This window comes from Apium graveolens, chromosome 8, assembly GCF_009905375.1.
Source record: "Apium graveolens cultivar Ventura chromosome 8, ASM990537v1, whole genome shotgun sequence".
Taxonomy (NCBI): Eukaryota; Viridiplantae; Streptophyta; class Magnoliopsida; order Apiales; family Apiaceae; genus Apium; species Apium graveolens.
In genome coordinates, this window is record NC_133654.1 from 31,938,001 (window position 1) to 31,958,488 (window position 20,488).

A 20,488-nucleotide genomic window follows, 5' to 3' on the forward strand; every position below is an offset into this window, starting at 1 on the left:
AAACAAGAAAAGAGACTTACTTATTTGAAGATGTTCTTGGATTGAAATGAGATGATTTGGGAAGACGGAGTTGCTGTTGCCCGTGATTGAGAGATTCACCGCAATTTGTCACTGTGTATGGAGAAACTAAAGTGATAGAAAGGAAATGAGACATACAAATGAGCTTATATAGGCGCCTAAAATAAATTTAGAAAAGCGACGTTTGGGGGTTTTTGAAATGGACGTCCCAGATCTAGACGGTTGGCATTCAACGACTGAGATTGAGTCATGAAACGACGTGCCACCAGCTGTCATCAATGCACTGCAAGTCCCCATAAGCTTGCCACGTGTACGACCGAAGATCGAGGCGGGACTGAAGCGATCGCCCTAGGGTTCCTTCACCCCAATATGGGCCGAGACCGGTGTCCGTCGGCCGGCCCGAAGGCCCAGCCGAAGGACAGGGACATGTTGGTTATAGGCCCAATAAGGCCCATTGAACGAAGGCCCATTAAGCGGTTATACTACTGGGCTGAAGGACCTCCAGGCCCGCGTAACGAAGGCCCACGGAAGCTCAGGCCGAAGCCCACTATTCGGGGACCGTTGGACAGAACAAGGGACATAACGCCCCCTTTTCCCTCCCTCCTTAATGATTTGTAACGGATCAACATTCACTGCAGGATTGGGTATAAAAACCCTTGTGAAGTAAGACAAAAGACGGACACATTCTCAACACTCTACTTCTCTTGTATTGCTACCCTATTTTTACATCCAGATTCTGATTCTCACACCGGAAGTGAATCGGGGGTACAAACCCTCGCATTCTCTTCACTTTCAGATACGGCCGAAGTCATCTTCAATATAGTCGAAGCCTGTTCACGCGACCGAAGGATCTGGGCGTAACAGTTTGTTTTTATATAACAATGATTTGGGTGCGAATGGAGATATTGGAAAACCGCATATTATGGTTTGGTTGATTTTTACTCTCTAAACGAACCAAATGGCACCGCGTACTACCGGCCCTGGTACTTCCACACACTTAAATTTTGGTACTTATATATTACGCTCTTTTTTATTTTTTATTTCAATTTTTTCTCCAATTTTACACTTGTACTTTCAAGATGGTTGTAAAAATCGTTAATCGATACTAATCGGGTTAGGTACCGATTAGGGATTAATTGGTAAATTGGAGATTAATCGAAGGGATTAGTCGGAACAAAAATCGAATATATTTAAATATTTTAATAATATTTTTATCTTATTTATTATGAAATATATAATTTATAAATATTAATCAAATTTCAAAATTAAATTGGTCAAATATTTTTTAAGAATTAACCGGGAATTAATCAAAAAGTTTTAAAAAAATCAAATTTTTTTAAAGCACTGACTTTCGGGCATTAAACTACTCATCGGCCCTCAGAACATAGTGTACTTGTACATCGAGCCTTTTATATTAAATTGTTTTCATGGTCCCCCCATTCGATTTATTGATTTTTTGGATTAATATTAGCTAGTTTATAAATTTATACCATAAATATAGTCACGTGGGGGATGTATAGTATTAAAGAAAACAATAAAGGTTCTTGATATTATCCCAAAATTTTCCCCAATAACGTAAAATGATATTTAATAAAAGTAATATGAAAATATTATAAAAAAATTATAAATCTAAATTAAAATATTATTATTCTTATATATAATTTAAAATATATATAATTAATTTTATTCAATTTGATTTGATTTGTATTTAGTTTAAAAATATTAAAATAAAATCGCAATTATATTATCAGCTTGATTTTTATTGTGCTTGATAATTAATTGATTCAATTTTTAATGACGCGGCTTTGATACCGATTTGGATTTCGGTTAATTGTATATAGCCTATTCGGACCGAACATATCCTTCTGTTCTGTTCGTTCAAAACAAGGCTGACTGAAAATACAAGTAGCTATCTTTAATCTCATCCAAAAACTCACGTCATTCAATTTATAATATACATGTCATATTCTACTATTCTTACATTTTCTCTGTAACAAACATATACCTTTATAATTCGCATAGTCAAGGTTAATGAATTAAGACTTGTTGTTTTGACTTGGAGTTGAGGTAAGATATGGAAAGACAAGGAGTTGATCACCTAGCTGACGAGAGGAGTAAAGCTGAGTTTGATGTTGATGCAATGAAGATTGTTTGGGCTGGTTCTCAGCATGCTTTCGATCTTGCTGATCGCATGTCCAAGCTTGTTTCTGCTGATCCTGTAATCCAATCTTTCTTTACTCATACTATATATAATTTGCTATTCTCATTCATTCAGAAGTGCCACAAAGTTTACTTGGTAAAAATATGTGTTTGTGTTTTTTGTTGTGAAAATCTTCTGTTGATCAAAGCTTTGATCAAAAATTGTCTTTGTGTTTATTGAAATATCAATATCTAAAGTATGATTACAGATTAATTTTAAGTATGGCTCATATAAAATCTTAAAGTGTTTGAGGAAGGACCCGATAAGTTCATATAGTTAACACTCCCCTCACTCGAGGGCCCATTTATGCGTCGAAGAGTGGAACACCGGAATGCCATTTTTGGGGCATTTAATTGTCTTTAGTCTCCATAACAAATTGTGAGAATATTGGTGGTGGCATGGAGTCCAACTTAGTCCTCTCTCGCTAAGCCCCGATACCATGTTGAGTAACCAGCTCATCTAAAACCTTAAGGTGTCAGATAATCGCGACTTTTGTTTTTTAACTCCTAAACTGACTACGCGACTTTTGTTTTTTAACTCCTAAACTGACTACTCAACATAGCTGGCTTAGTACTAAATTTCTAATCTGATACTCAGGGATCTGGGCTAATTGAAAGCACAAGTGCTTCTAAAGTGAAAGATATTTCTTTTTGGCTTTCTACCATGTAGGACTATGTATCAAATAGGAGTCGGTACTCTCTGAATTATGATACTCCTAGTTTAGGTATTTTGTATAAATTGAGGGTTTGTAACTTGAACGTCGAGTTGTTTTGGATGTGGCTACAAAGTTCAAACAATCCTTATTACCTTGCAAGGTCACTTTTATCAATTTAATACATATTGCATTTCTTATGATTTCTCTTCTCCATTTCCTTTTTATTAAAAAAAAAGAAAAAATTTGTTATATAATGCTTACAATATCTTGCTTTGGCTATAGGTTTTTCAGAAAGATAGCAGGACCATGCTTGATAGAAAGGACTTGTTCAAGACCACCCTTAGAAAAGCAGCTTATGCATTCAAGAGGATCAATGAGCTTAATCTAACTTGTAGGTTTACAACCAAGGTTCTCAAGTTGTTTCATGTACTAAAGCTGTTATGCTGTTATTTTCAGTTTTTATTTCTTACAAAGGTATACTGTAATATTGTAGACGAAGAGGCAACTAAGCTAAGGTTTTTCATGGACGAGTCTAATTATATGAGTTTGCATTGGGTAAATTTTATTCTTTTCTTTGCATTGACTGTTTTGTTGCTCAGGTTACTGTATATTTTTATGCTTAAAAAAGAAAGGACAAAATTCCCCTGTAATAACTCTTTGATCATGGCTCATATTTACTGATTTTTCCCCTGGCCAGGCAATGTTTGTTCCTGCTATTAAAGGACAAGGTACCGAGGAACAGCAAGAAAAATGGTTGCCGCTTGCACAGAGATTGCAAATTATCGGTTGTTATGCACAAACTGAACTTGGTCATGGATCCAACATTCAAGGTCTTGAAACCACTGCCACATTCGATTCCAATACCGATGAGTTTATAATCCACAGTCCGACACTTACATCGAGCAAAGTGAGTATTATGATCTACATGATAGTATTTACTTTATTAGACACTTGCCAGATAGTAAATTTTGTTAACTGGTTGCAATGCCTCTGCCTGTTCTTCACTTCATAGTCCTAGCTATTTGTCTTTGCTTATAACCACAAACCTAAAGGTCATTTTGAATATAATATATAATATCAAAACTTTCAAATTGTCTGATTTTAATAACTTTCAGTTTACTCTTACTATAATGTCTTAAACTTACACTCGTGTCTTTAATTTTCTACATGTTAATAGTGGTGGCCTGGAGGCTTAGGTAAAGTATCAACACATGCTGTCGTTTATGCTCGTCTTATGACTGAGGGTCAATACCATGGGGTACACGGTAAATTACAAATCAACTTTTCCCATCATTTCTTGAAAAAGTGAAAAAAAAAACATATTTGTAATATTTGTATGATAACTAAGTGAAACTAGTATGCCTCTGTATGTACATGTATTTCAGGTTTTGTTGTCCAACTGCGGAGTTTAGAGGATCACTTGCCTCTTCCGGGCATAACTGTTGGTGATATTGGTACAAAATTTGGTAATGGAGCATATAACACAATGGACAATGGCGTGTTAAGATTTGATCATGTGCGTATACCTAGAAATCAAATGTTAATGCGGTATGTCAAAACATCTACACAACACCTCTATCACTCTCTTTCTTTCTCATTTTAGCATATGGATTTTTTAAAAATGTTACATGAGCTTCAACACCATTATTGTTGTGATGCGAGCATGTCTACAATTTTTTTTATATCAAATTTCTGTTTAAGTTTAGCTCAAGTCTGTTTTTGCTGTAGCCATGTACTTGGGTGCCTGTCAGAAACTAGTTACTAGATGACCGCCATAATTTATTATCACTAAGCGATCAAGTTTTGTTTGAAAGACTAGCTAGAAATCTGATTCATGAGTGTAAAAATGGGATAGCCCCTGAAACAGGTAAAAATTGAAGTTAGTCTTAACAATGGCTATAATCTATATCCTCTTGTCCTCTGATGGAACCATTTTTGAGTGCGCTAGTACTATGGTTATTGGACAAAGGTCGGACATCACACACTCTGTAGAAATCTATAGTAGGTAGGTAATCTCTCTGAAAGGTGTTGTATTTCACGTGCCTCCTGCAAACGTGATATCATATATTTGGTTTCCTCATTCAAGCCATGCAACCACTAGAATAGATTCAGAGAAATCAGAGCCCGTGACAGCCTTTAAAAGTTTAGAATAAAATTATGTTTTTTGAGTGTTACCTGATCGATGGAATTTATCACTTAGAAACGAAGAGTATGAACTGTGTATTTGAAGGGTTAGTCTGGAAGAGAAACATTTTTTAATAATAAGAGTGGTGAATTAAATGGAAGAGAGAACATTACAAAATGGGAATCATGCTTACACTTTTCATATTCAATTATATTTTCTTCATTGTGTTCTTATATCCTGGTAACAATAATAAAATGTTACTACTAGTCTCCATGTAGTTCACGCATAAAAGATCTCGTCAGCAATTGTAAACAAGAAGTATTAATTTTAAATATGTGCTTTTGTAGTTTGTGTTCTGCTGGATCCCAATCCTAAGCTGTTACACAATAGTTATAGAATTATATGATCATTAGAACTCCTCAGAGTGTTGCAGGTTTCAAGAGAAGGGAAATGTACTTACTCTGACGTTCCTCGCCAGCTTATTTATGGGACTATGGTATATGTCAGGCAAACAATAGTAACCGCTGCTTCAACTGCTTTATCTAGGGCAGTTACTATTGCTACGAGATATAGTTGTGTGCGTAGACAATTTGGTTCACAGAATGGAGGACCAGAGACTCGGGTAAATGAATCGCCCTGGCTTAAGCCATAAATAATTTATTAGCTTTGGAATTGTATGTGATAGTGTTAAATATTCACTAATGTTGCTATTTTCCGGTTAACTTAAAATACTTGATAGGTTTATAGGAATGTAACTTAATTTCCTGAGATGGTTTCTTAGCAATTCTGCAAATCTGTATGTTATTCCTTTCTTCCTTTATGATCAGGTGATTGATTATAAAACTCAGCAAAACCGGCTTTTTCCCTTGCTGGCTTCTGCGTATGCGTTCAGATTTGTGGCTGAATGGTTAGAATGGTTGTATAGTAATGTGACAGACAAATTGAAAGCCAATAACTTCTCCACGTTGCAGGAGGCACATGCATGTACTTCCGGACTTAAGTCTCTAACCACATCTGCCACTGCTGTAAGTCACTAGTTTCAACTTCTACTGCCATCTTCCTTATCAAACAATATCATCCTTCTTCAGTTGCGTCATGCGTGTGTGGTTGCATTTACTTGGAAAGGTTTGTTAAATAATTTTTAAATCTGATTTTAATCGATTTCTTGGTTTTATCAACTCTTTACTTCTTTATAATAGTTATTAGTTCAAACTAATCCATGCAAGTGTGTCAATTTGCTTCTCATTATAGAACCGAGATCCTATGTTCTCGACTGGTTGCTATGTGGGTTCATTTATTAGGAATATACTGGGTAGATTCTTGTACTGATTGGAAATCTCAGATGCAGCTTCGTGACTTCGTGTACATATTCAGAAATATATTTCTTCTCTGACATAGATGATTTTTTGTGTTGCTCCCCAGATATGGAAAAAGGAAACTTACATTATCCTAACTGAACTTTTTGCTTTTAAGAAAAAAAACGGTATTATTGGATGAGTATTGCTAGGTACCCCAAAACTTTTCCCAAATAGTTACAAAATGACGTGACATGACATGTGGCGAAACTTAATTCGTAGTCGCATATGTATGCACGCGGGTTACCATATTATTATCAGGAAAGTTACTATTTATAACACATTCGGAATTTTTTTTGTAGCAATCTTTGGGGCCGCTGGCATTTTTCTTATTGGACTAGATAAGTTGAATTTTTTTACCCAGTAATGATTTAATGATGACTATATCTATAGATTTATTTTACTAATTTTTCTTTGGAAAACTAATGACCCCTTTGACAAACAAATAAATTAACTAGAGATTTTTTGATCATCTCCAGTGATCAAGGTATTAGCTAAGTATGCCTTTTTGCAGAATTTACTAGACATTTCCGCTTCCATACCCTACAGCCTTACATTTACTTCCTGATAAACAGCACGAAATTCATTTATACTTCTTCAAGGTGACCTCATTCAAAATTTATTGTTGTTTTCTATGCAACTGAGTGTCTGCAATATTGTTCCATGCAACTTCTATCTCGGAAGCTCCAGTTTAAACCTTAAGCAAGTTTATCATGTCGTCGTTTCATTTGAATTTTTCCTTCTTTTGTTTGTCTAAAGTTACATTCAAAGTATTTACCTTTCATGAATAATTGTTATGCAATTTTTCTCCAGGATGCTATTGAAGAATGCCGCAAATTGTGTGGGGGGCATGGCTACCTATGCAGCAGTGGCCTTCCTGAGCTGTTTGCAGTATATGTACCTGCATGTACATATGAAGGAGATAATACGGTGCTGCTTCTACAGGTATACATTATCAGTCAGTAAATTATTAATCTTCTTCTTGCATATTCTCATAGTAGAGGACCATTTATATTCTATTTAGAAAAGTACAAACTATTAAAATATGCAAGTGAATTGCTTGTTGTTAGCATCATTAAATCTTAATGTTGTAAATTTCCTTGTTTTTCTAGTTTCGATCATCTCATTCTCAGTTTTGTATTGATTTAAAAGTGTAGATGAAATTGGAGCAAACGTTTACTATTTGTTTTGACTGCACCATCTGATAACTTTGATATTATATATTGTTGCTGATTAAAGATGCTCCCTTCGTAGGTTGCAAGGTTTCTTATGAAGACTGTATCTCAGTTGGGTTCTGGAATACAGCCAGTGGGAACTACAGCTTATATGGGGCGAGCCAAGCATTTGATGAAATGTTGTTCTACTGTTGAAAGAGGTAGCTTAATAGTTCACAGTTCATGCTTCTGCACAAGTAAACATGTCATGCTATCTCATAAACTTAAGTGTTACGATACTAAAAACATGTCATTTATGTTATTGAGTTTAGAATATTAGGTACTTAATATTTTTCCCTTAATATTAATGCAGCTGAAGATTGGCTAGAGCCCACTCCAATACTAGAGGCGTTTGAGGCTAGGGCCATGAGAATGGCTGCTTCCTGTGCTCAAAATATGGCCATTTTTTCAAATCCTGAAAAAGGTGACATAAAGTTGATGGAAGTTTATTGCTATTTATTTATGTTTTAATCTCCGTGTTCCGCAAATTATTAGCAGAAGTAATATGGGCAAGAATATGAAAAGATCTTCTTAGTGAAGTGTATGGGTACAGATTACTAGCTGCGTAACATGAACTTTTGGATAATTTGATCGAGCATCTGCAGTCTATACATGGTCAAAGTTTAAGGGTCTAACCATCAGAATGTTGATTTGTAAGTTATAAGTTACTTCAAAGATGCTTATACATTAGTTCTTGATAATTTTAGGCTTTGCGGAAATGTCAGCAGATTTAGCTGAGGTCGCAGTTGCTCACTGCCAGTTAATTGTAGTTTCCAAGTAAGCTTCTTATACTCATTTTCAGTTGAGTGATCCTGCTAATTACTCTTCAGTTTTTAACATACATCTAGACTGTTCTAAATTGTCCCATCTAAAAAATAGGTTTATACCTAATTTGTTTAAATATTATACATGCAGCATCTGTTATCTAATTCGACATCCCCTCAAGCTTCATCGCATGTAGTGAATTATAAATGATATTGTTATCATATTTTAGCGAATAAAAGGGCTATTACGCAAAATCTTGATTCATCCATACATTTACTAATATATACTGTTGCATATCATGAACTTAAATATACTAAGGGTTTTTTTTTCTGCAGGTTCATTGATAAATTAAAGCAGGAAGTTCCTGGAAAGGGGGTCAAACGACAACTTAAATTTCTCTGTAATATCTACGCACTTTCTCTACTTCACAAGCACCAAGGTGAATTTCTCGCTACTAGCAGTATCACAGCCGAACAAGCTTCACTCGCGACTGCTCAACTTAGAAATTTGTATTCCCAGGTTGCTTTTTTACGAAGTGTGCTGGCAAATCTTTGCTTGTATTTGTATCAATCCTACATTAAGCCAGGTTTCTTAATATCCTTGTTATATGAACAGGTCCGACCTAATGCCGTTGCCCTCGTAGATTCATTCAACTACACAGACCACTACCTTGGTTCTATTCTCGGACGCTATGATGGCAATGTTTATCCGAAACTCTACGAGGCAGCATGGAAGGATCCACTGAATGACTCGGCTGTTCCTGATGGTTATGTTGAATACATAAAGCCTTTGCTAGAAGAAACAATACACCTGTCAAGACTCTGAAAAAAAACACAAGAAAAACATTTAAGAATTGGCGAGACAACTATTCCCGGTCATAACAGAAGAGAGCTATTTGTTTCTTTGTAGTTTGTACATTTGTTTTAGGAATTTTTGCTTAAATACTAAGTTGCAGAAAATATTTGCAAAATACTGATACTGATTAATCTCATATGCAATTACATATGCAAAATTCCCTTTGTTTTATTATAGATACTAACATAAGGGTCATTTTTAGATTTTTTTTGCAAACCATACAATTATATTAGTAAAATTATTGATCGTTTTCTTATTGATAAATATTATATAACGTCTAAAAAATATCAAATACAAGTTGAGTATCTTATCGATGTATATGATTTTCATGTAAAGTATTAATAACGTTCATAAAATTTTTAATATATCTCATTTTTTTTTGCCGAAAGAGAAGAGAACTTTTATTACTTCAAATCATTACACAAAATGGAAAGGAATTCCGAATGGACATTTTCCTTTTCCCACCTACGATCAGCTAAAGAAGAGTTATAACCCGCTAGATAATGGGCTACGCTATTCCCAGATCGTTTTACAAATTTTAACATCACGTTTTTATCCTGCGAATCCACTAAGAGTTGCCTATACTCGTCAATTAGCCTACCTAAATAGGATAAAGCTAAAGCAGCGTAGGAACTTCGAATCCATTGGACCACCACCAGGCAGTCCGTTTCCACTACCACATCATGCTGCTGTTTTTGTTTTACCCAGCTCAACGCTTCGCGAATTCCCATTGCTTCAGCTGCTTCTGGATTGACTAAGCCCTGAGAGCATTTGGACATTGCCTCAACTAACTCACCATTATGATCCCGAACGACCTGAGCATGACTATACCTGTTCAAATTACTAAAGAGCGCCGCGTCAGTATTAATCTTAATCTTGTTACATGATGGAGCTTGCCAAGTTGCTTGACCTTCTTCAGGAAGAATAAAACCCAAAGAGTTATCAAAAGATTTGTCTTGGACGAATTGTCATTGATTAAGAACGGACAACGCTGACTGCACGACCTCCATAGTTGTTAAACATTTTTGAGTCCAAACTAGATCGTTACGATTCTTCCACAACATCCAACACAACATAACTGAAACTATGACTGAGGAATTGTCACATTGTTCAAACACCAGCTGAAGCCAGTCATCAAAAGATTGATACTCGCCTGTAATAACGGGAAGAGCTGCTGTAATCCTACAGTTCTCTGCAAAAGAGCACAACACCAAAGAATGCAAGATGGTCTCTGTATCCTCATTACAAACTGGAAACCAACTGTTAACGCGAACTTGTTTGACACGGAGAAGATCTTTAGTGGGTAGGCAATTCGAAATCGATCTCCAAAGAAATTTTTTAACTTTTGGAGGAACTTTGAGATTCCATAATTTCCTCTAGAAGCTTGTATTATCATTCAAACTCTGCCTCCTACTGCATTGCAATGTGATATATGCACTTTTAACCGAATAGATTCCCAGTTTATCGTGTCTCCAATACCAGTTATCTTCATTATCGTCCCCCAAAGGTATAGATAAAATAAGATTAAAGTCTTTGTCATCGAAGATATCTCGAATGAGGTCCACATCCCATTTTTTAGTACCTGTAATCATAAGAGAGGATACAGGTTGATTAATCAAAGACTCAGAACTGGTATGCACGTACGGATCAAGGACATCTGGCAACCATGGAATATCCTTTATAAAAATAGACTGACCACTCCCTACATGACAAGAGACTCCTTGTTTCACCAGATGCTGAGCTGATAATACGCTCCTCCAATTTAATTCTTGATACAAGCTTATCCGGGTGAACCAATAACCTCCAAACCTGCTTACCCAACAATGCAACATTAAATTCATGCTCACTCCGAAATCCCATTCCTCCCTCACTCTTTCTATTGCTCATTCTTTCCCATGACATCCAATGAATAGATTTTCCTGTTGCTGCATTCGTGTTCCACCAAAATTTACACATAGAGCGTTCCAGCTCCTTACATGTATCCATAGGAAGCAAAAAGACACTCATGGTATAGTTTGGAAGAGTTTGAGCAGTAGACTTAATCAAAATTTCCTTACCTCCGCGTGATAACTTCTTTTTGTCCCAACCTTGTAATTTTTCTTGCAGCTTTTCTTTGATATAGCCAAAAGCTACTGTTTTCTTTTTATGCAGGAAGCTTGGTAACCCCAAATACAAGCAATCTTCACCTGCTTCCTTAAAACCCAAGTGCTGGCACAAACTGTCCTTCAGGTTGTTGCTAATGTTTCTGCTGAATATAACTGAGGACTTATCGATATTAATCTGCTGCCCTGAGGCGTACTCAAAGGTTTGCAGCATATCTTGAACATGACTCGCACATGTGACATCTGCTTTGCAGAAGATGTAACAATCGTCTGCAAAAAACATATGTGAAACAGATGGGGCTGAACGAGCAACCCTAATACCCTGCAAAAGACCTCTCCTCTCATAGCTATGAATAAAAGATGTTAGTCCTTCGACGCATATTAGAAACATGTATGAAGAGAGGGGATCCCCCTGTCTTATGCCTCGAGAAGGTATAATGGAGCCAAAGACCTTACCAGCATGAGCAACCTGGTACGTTATTGAAGAAATGCAGGCCATATACATACTCACTACTCTATGATCAAAGCCCAGTTTTATCAATACTGCGGCCAAAAAGTCCCACTTGACTCGATCATAGGCTTTACTCATGTCAATCTTGAGAACCATCCAGCCTTGTTTTCCTGTTGTTTTTCTTTTCATAAAATGCATTAACTCATGTGCAATCATAATATTATCAAAAATTAATTGGCCCGGAATGAATGCACTTTGAGTATCCGAAATAATTGCGTCAATAATCTTTTTAAGCCGATTTGCAAGTACCTTGGAGATGACTTTATAAAGTACGTTGCAAAGAGAGATTGGACGCAAATCCTTCATAGATTGAGGGTTCCTCTTCTTAGGAATTAATGCAATATTGGTCGCAATGAGTTTCTCATTAAGAACACCCGTGTCGAAAAATTGCCTGACCACTTTAATCACATATGCACTAAGAATGTTCCAAATTTTTTGATAAAAGCCCGGTGTCATGCCATCAGGGCCTGGGATTTTCTCTGGATGCATGTGAAACAAGGCCTGTTTAACCTCAACATCCGAAACTGGGCTTAGCAGCATGTCATTCTGAGCAGTTGTAATTTTTCTATCGATGCATTGAACAATTTCAGCCCACTCCGTGTTAGACGCTTGGAACAGACTAGAGAAATAGCCAGTTATCACTTCCTCCAAACCATTATTCCATTGCACCTCCTGGCCCTCACTGTTTTTGAGACTATCAATATGATTGTAAGCTCGCCTATTTTTCATTGAGGCATGAAAAAACTTGATGTTACGATCTCCTTCTCTGAGCCACAATTGCTTCGATCGCTGGCGCCAAAAAACTTCCTGCTGCGCATAAATTTTCGAGAGCTTTTTCTGTTCCTCTCTAAGAGTGGCTAAAGACTCATCATCTCGTCTTCCTTTTAGAATTTTAATTGCTCTCTTACATTGATTAATTCTATTTTTGAAGCTTCCCGTTATATCCTTGCCCAAACTCGAGAGAATTTCTGAGCACTCCTCCAGTTTTTCATAAAAAGATCGGCTCATACCACTACTCCAAACATCTTCTACGATCCGTTGACACATCGGTTCTCGTAACCAGGCATTTTCAAATCTAAAGCTCTTTGTTTGAAAACCAACTGTCGTGCTGTGCAGGTCCAACAAAATGGGACAATGATCAGAAGTTGAAACTTCCAAGTTATATAACTTGGCCTCTGGGAACATGTTCTGAAAATCAACAGAAATTAAAGCGCGATCAAGCCTTACTTCAATACGATCTGCTGCTGCTGAACCTCTCTCCCAAGTAAATGGATAACCAATCAAATCCATATCCGACAAGTTACAGTCTTCTATAACATCCCTGAAACCTTGAATTAATTGAGAGGGATACGGTCTGCCACCCTTTTTATCAGCCTGAGACAATACATTATTTAAATCACCTATCAAACACCATGGCAGAGTATTACGACTTGATAACAATCGAATTAAGCTCCAGGTTTCTGCTCTCTTTCTTCTATCCGGTTCTCCGTAAACACCAGTCACTCTGAACGTATTACCATCTTCATTTGTAACTACTATGTCAATATGATTCTTATTAAAAGATTGCAATGTTACTTTATTTTGATGCCTCCAAATCATTGCAATACCTCCGCTATGCCCCTGCGTTTCAACAACTACACTTCCTTCAAAACCAACTGATTGCCTAAAACTCATCACTGTTGCTTGTTTACATAAAATCTCACTTATAAAGACAAAATCGGGTTTCTTCTGGAGAACTATATCCTTTAGGAATTGAAAAGCCCATGGGGTCCCAAGCCCATGGTAATTCCATCCTAAGATACTCATAATGATAGGCGAGCACTCCCATGAGTACTCGCCCCAAACACGTTTTTTGGCATGTTGCTGTTATCTGTTATTTCCTCATTAATCTCAGACAAGATCTCCCCCTCAGATTCCATGATAATATCTTTATTTTGGCCCAAATAATTATTGATATCCAACCCATTATCTGTTCTCCTCTTTTTTGATTCAATAATGGATATATTTATTGCGTTGATTTGCTCCACATTTATCTGAGAATCTGTTACAGTATTATTACTATGCTCTTTTACCGCGCCCATGATAGTATTTTGAAATCCTGTTATCCCTCTAATTTCTCCTCGTTTACCGGACTCCACAATTATTGGAGAGTTTTGTGGATCTTGATTGACGTCATCCCTATCAGAATTAACAGCATGCCTCTCCTTCCCTGAGCTTGAATCACCGACATTCATGCCGTTTCGCAGCCATTTGGCACCAATTGGCTTAATTTGGTTTCTGAATGGAGCTCGCAACCATGGACTGTAAGGCTTGACAATATCAGCTTCTGGCATTTCGAACAGTTTACCACAAAATTTCTCAGCATGACCAACAATGCCACAAATAAAACAAAATGTTGGTATGTTTTCATATTTAAAGTTGACCCAGAACCATTCATCTCCTGTCATTTTGATCTTCATTCGTCTTTTCAGAGGCACTCGTAAATCAATGGATATGCGAATTCTCATATAATCCCGCCATACTCCAGTGAAATTGTTGGGACATCCAGCGACAAACTTACCCACGTAGTTTCCAATACCCTGCAATACTTTTTCTGACATGAAGCCATGTCTCAGATCATGTACCTATACCCATATATCCATTGCATTTAGATCAACATTTCTCGGATTTTCACCTTATTTTAAGCGAGTCATAACCAGTGCACGTCTGTTGAAAGACCATGGCCATCCCTCCATCACCCTCTTAACATCTAACTCATGATAAAACTGGAACAAGTATAGATTCAAATCTAACTCCTTCATATAGACTCCTCTCCCAGGTTTCCATAGGGCGGCCATAGTGTGTTGCATTGCCATAAAATCCACATTTCCTTCTGATATGAATCTTCCAACCACACAGAGTTTTGGATCGAAACCTTGAATCTGCAAACCAGTCACATCTCCCACTGATTGCTCTATCTCAAGACCTCCTTCTTCCTCGTCCACCAATGAAATGACATTCATGCCTTGTATCAAATCCATGACAGTGATAAAATGATGATTGAGAAGACAAAAACTAAGAACCAGGACTATATCTCATTAATCATAATACATATTTTCTTGTTTGTGTCGTGTAATTTGTATTTACTAAATGAATACAAGCTGATTAATAACGTTCATAACATTTTTAACATATATCATTAATCATAATACATATTTTCTTGTTTGTGTCATGTAATTTGTATTTACTAAATGAATACAAGATGGGTAGTGACTGTACGTGTATAAGGAAAGATTGAAATTAATTCATCAAATATTGTCAATATGTATTTAAAAAGAAATTAAAAATTTAACATATATGTATATTGCATAGTCGAGTAATTTTTTTGAGTTTTGGTCAAATAAACGTGGAGTAATGAGATATTTTATTACTAAAGTCATTATTAATTTACAATTATCTTGCTTAATTTAAAAGGATTAGTAATGCATAATTAAAATGGTCAAGACCTATAATCGTAATATTCAACAAAGTAAAATTTACACTATAATTAATATAAGTTTATTTTTTAAAAAAATTGTTATTTTTTTAATTCAACGTTTATGTTGATTTAATATCATTGCTAATGTCTCAATCCATTAACTAAAGTTGATCTCGGTTGTTCGGTCGTGTACTTAGCTTTTAATCCTCTCTATTATACAAAGTTAATTTTATAAAATGTCAAATAATTGTCAATTCATAAATTAAAATTGACATAATCGATTTAGTTTTTAACACATTGAAAAAAACTTAAATTTAATTGATCATTCTTATTTTCAGAACATAAAAGACTTTTGTTATTTTATTCTAGATAATATATATATATATATATATATATATAAAGATAAAGTCACCTGTGTGTGTATAAATTATTATTTATTATATTTTCGAGTAAATTATGTTGGTCCCGTTTATTTTAAGCTAGATATCTTGGTCGTGTATATATCTAATTGTTATTCAATAAATTACTCAAATAACATGTATTCATGATTATTCAAAAATTATAATTATCTAATAAATAAATTACAATTATTTATATATCGTAGTCGTAGTAGCACTGACAATCAAACAATATCTATTTTTACTCAACAGTCATGGATGTGACATAAAAATAATTTATATATCGTAAAGACTAACTACTGATATTCAGATTTTTTTTCCAATAATTTGAAGATAAATTTGTACTAATATCATCATTCAAATTATTTTGAAGTTTTTTTTCATTTATGATTCTAATATTTCTTTTTATAGTAACTTGATAACATTGTATATTATTTTTTTAAAATTAAATATTTTCAATTGGATGATTTTTTTTAAATATTAGTTGAACTTGTTAATACTTTCAAAATATCGACTAATATTAAAAAAAAATTAGATAGCATAACATGGATTAAATCAAATAGTACGATACATTATAGTTTTAACCTTTTTTCAAATAATTCAAAAATAGCTATACAATATTTTCCAACACTAAATATTTTTTTGTAAAATTATTATTGCTAATTTTAAATATATTTTTTCCAAAATATTGAATTCTATAAATTTTCAAGTTTCTTATATATATATAGGGTAGCACTCGATGGAGAACCATCTTATATAGAGAATCGTGGAGAACCATTATTTTAAAAATATAAAATATATAATTTATTTTATTTTTCATCATATTTAGTTATAAATTTTAATTACCAAGTTAAAAATTGAAGTTACACAATTTTTTTATTAAAAAAATCATAGTAGAATCACAGTATAATCATACTTATTAAAAATTATTCCACCGTAGAATCAAATATTAAATAAATTATTTTTTTATTTTAATTATTAATTTTTTTATTATATTAAAATATAATTATTATTCTAGAGTAGCATTGAATTATACGTTTTTTGAAATAAAATTTTACAATTCATGATGAGATTCTAAAATAGAATCAATGGTTCTCCACGGTTCTTCATATAAAATGGTTCTCCGTAGAGTAAAGGCCTATATATATGTGTGTGTATGTGTGTGAGTTAAGTTCTATTAAGTCATTGTTTTTAGTTGAATATGGGAGTCCATATATGTTCTGCAAGTAAAATTGTATAAAAAATTTGGTAAAAAGTATTATAATGTGAATCATCTTCCACAAATATCACTATTTTAATAAATATTTTGCAAATCTCATACATTTGACAAGTTGAAAATTGTAGAACTATGATTTTATAGAACATGATCAGTTTGAAGAACATACGTATTCACGTTTTGCTGAACATTAATGATATAACACCATAACACACGTTTATATCATGTAGTTTATTAATTTAGTTTTAAAATTATTAGAAACATGAAACTTGAACCATTATATTGGATTGTAATATAAAGTTAGGATTTTGGACTCCAGAATTCCAAAAAAAATAGGGAGTTTATGTATATGATTACTTATAATAACCATATTAAATTGAATAATATAAAATTTAGGATTGGTCTCACAAATATTTGAATATATATATATATATATATCTTTAATTAAATAATACAATAAATAAACTAATTTTTATGAATAAGCAGCAAATGTCGTACCATTTTTTAATAACATCTTAATGAAAATTATTAATTTTACTTTATAGTTGTAGTTTAATTTTTTCTAAAGAGAATAAAAAAAATAGGACTTTAGGAGCACCTCTTTATAAATTCACCATTATTAAATAATATTTTAAACCTAATTTTTTTAAAGTGAAATATTAATAAATAAATCGATTTAGTATATTTTCGTAGTTCTAACGGAGCTCATGGCATCTCATGTCAAATTTTGAATATATTTAAATATTAGGTCAAGTTCGAGATGTAATAATGTATAACCAGTCAGTTAGTAATTTTGATACATAATATCAATTGACTTGATCGTATAAACACCTCAAAAATATTATTTTTTATTTATATAAGATATTATAAAATTTATCCTTGTTGGCAAGATATTCTCGTTAAGTTCGTAATTTAAATTTATTAAACCTAGATAGTGATGATGTATTTTCGGTTGGGTCATGTAGTCAAATTTAAAGTATTTTTTCAGGGGTAAAATTCCAATTTTGAAGCTAGTAATTTTGATACATATTATCAATTGACTTGATTCTATAAAGATCTTAAATATATTAATTTTTACCAACATAAGATATCACAAAAATTTTCTTTGTTGGTAAGATTTTATAGTCGAACTCGTAATATAAAATAAACCTGGGTAGTGACTTGGTAATTACGGGCATGTCATTTAGTCAAATTTCGAGTATTTTTTGAAATTGGGTCAAGTTCTAATTTTGAATTCGAAATAAATCAAATTACGCTAATTATAACTTATCTAAATATGTAGTACGCATATATATTATTTATATAAATGTATCTCTTTTCAACATATTAAAAAATTAATTATATGTACAAATTGTTTTTTATTAAAAAATATATATCAAAAATGTATGAGACATACTTTTCAAATTAAAAATTGTTTAATAAATGAGGGAATGATCTGTTTATGTATTATGCTTAACTTTATATCTCAAATTCAATTGTTCAAAACTAACTCTACAAATATTTTATTAATAATGTTTAAAGTTAAATAAATTGTCTCTATCTACGACACTCACATATTATGTGTATGATAAAAAACTTAAATAACAATGGTGTAGTGGTGATGTGATGTGCTTGTTAATGTAAAGACTCGAGTTCAATTCCTCCCAACAACCTTTTTTTATATAAATTTAAAGTACTGGGGTAAATTAGTCATTTCAATGAGACTTTTTAATCTCATGAATATTATCACCATGTTCTCTTATCATATATAGAAGAGATATGTGGGATTCTCCCAAATTTTTCGGTTCAAGCTACAATTCAAAGAATGCGATTATAACTAACATTTGAAAAATAAATACTTTTTTTTTCATAGGAAAAATTATTAATTTATCCATCGTTGTAATATCCGGGACATAACGCGCAATTATTTTTATCGATACATGATTATTATGTGATTATTATGTGATTTTTGGTGAATTATCTGATGATTGGTGTGGATATGTGGATGCTTATATGTGGTAAAGTATAAGTATGTTAATTTTATTATGTCCAGAATAAAATATAGATAATTACGGTATTTTCTTGTAATTTTTGGACTGTTATATGATTTTATATTGATTTATAAATTTATTAATTATTTTCGGAATAATTACAAAACTATTCTACAAAGTCGGGAATCGTCCAACTTCAACCGTTTTTACGTTTTTACAACCCGAAACTCTTCGGAAAACTCCTTTCTAACCTAATCTGATAATTCCGCACATTTTCCGTGTTTTGACCTTTTCGATCCGGATTATGGTTTGACCCGTACGCGTCCCAACGCAAGATTTTCGATACGATAATCATTTCGATAAATCAACAAAACCCGTATTATCGAAAGACGGGATATTATTACATTGTTTTCATATAAAGTGTTTTATAAGAAGTCCGGTTAGAATAATTATCCAATACGGGTATCAAATCAGATCGTTTTTATAGTTACTTAGTGGCTAAGTAACTAATTTATCGATCCAATACGATCCGACACGAACCAATATTCCATAAATATATATAGCCTTTTTCTTATTTCATTTTATTCGTACAATCATAATCAATCAGTAAAAATATAGAATTTACAGAGAAAACCTTAATTATTCATTACGTTCTTGAAAATCGAACTTACAAACGGAGACGTTATCGAACTCCGATTCAAGTATGCCATATATCAAATCGAAGGTCTCGAAAATCTCTTTCATAATCAATCATCCATACCAGTGCAGAAATCAAGGTAATTTTCTTATTTAATTATTTTATTTCGAATTATTTAAAGATTAAATTATTAAATTTTGTTCTTGATTTTGTTTGTGTGATTTGATGGCATAATCATGTAGATAATTTTCTCCTGATTAATTTGGTATATTATATGTCAAAAATAGAGGTCAATAACATAGTGAAAATGATGTTTAATTCTCGAATTTTTAAATTAGGGTTTTAAGTGTTTGAATGTTCTTAATCAAGAATTGGGCGTTTCTGCCCTGAGGGTTATTAGTGGTTTTTGCTGATTGCATCGTGTTCCTTGTTAAATTTAGACTCAATTGGTATATATGAATGCAACAGACGATTGTTGGACATTGCTTAATTGAGTTCAACGGATTCTGGTCGAGTTCGCCGAGAATCTTATTGATTTCACCGGATTTTGAACTAGAGGCTTTGTTGATGTTGATTTCCAGCTTATATGTGATTCTGGAAAGATATTGAATGAGTTTGCTGTGAAAACCATGGAAAACGAGGCTGTTTGGAGGTCGAATTGGAATCGCCGGATTCCGGGAGCTCGTCGGATTCTACAGAATCTCGGCGTGTTCTTGGCAACCCGATTCCAGTTCATACCCGACCCGTTTTCATTTATAAAACTCGGCTTTGATTCATTTTACTTCAAAATCATTTCTGAAATGTTGTTCTTACAGTTTAGCCACTGAAAGTTACTAAACTTTGCAAATTTCAGACTTATGTTTCAAAAGTTTTCGAAAATTGGATTTCTGTTATAAAATTAATTTCAGAAATTGTTTTTAATTTCCAAAAATTCCAAAAATCATTATTTTAATTTCCAAAATTCATTTTTAATTCAAAAATAAATATGATTTATTTTATTAATTAATTTT

General features: G+C 33.4%; 1 protein-coding gene across 2 annotated transcripts; it reads left to right on the top strand.

Moving 5' to 3' along the window:
- Nucleotides 1-1,911: 1,911 nt before the first annotated feature.
- Nucleotides 1,912-9,344, top strand: LOC141677808 (peroxisomal acyl-coenzyme A oxidase 1-like). 2 transcript variants are annotated; one of them, XM_074483878.1, is made up of 14 exons: nt 1,912-2,236; nt 3,156-3,264; nt 3,367-3,428; nt 3,571-3,780; nt 4,051-4,138; nt 4,259-4,421; nt 5,422-5,620; nt 5,826-6,023; nt 7,167-7,298; nt 7,608-7,728; nt 7,881-7,991; nt 8,275-8,344; nt 8,668-8,851; nt 8,948-9,344. In XM_074483878.1, the coding sequence occupies exons 1-14, from the start codon at nt 2,093-2,095 to the stop codon at nt 9,155-9,157; spliced, it is 2,001 nt and encodes a 666-aa protein (XP_074339979.1). In that variant the 5' UTR covers nt 1,912-2,092; the 3' UTR covers nt 9,158-9,344. The 2 variants fall into 2 exon arrangements, with proteins under 2 accessions (XP_074339979.1, XP_074339980.1); XM_074483879.1 differs by lacking the exon at nt 1,912-2,236 and having other exon boundaries at nt 3,168-3,281.
- Nucleotides 9,345-20,488: the final 11,144 nt, after the last annotated feature.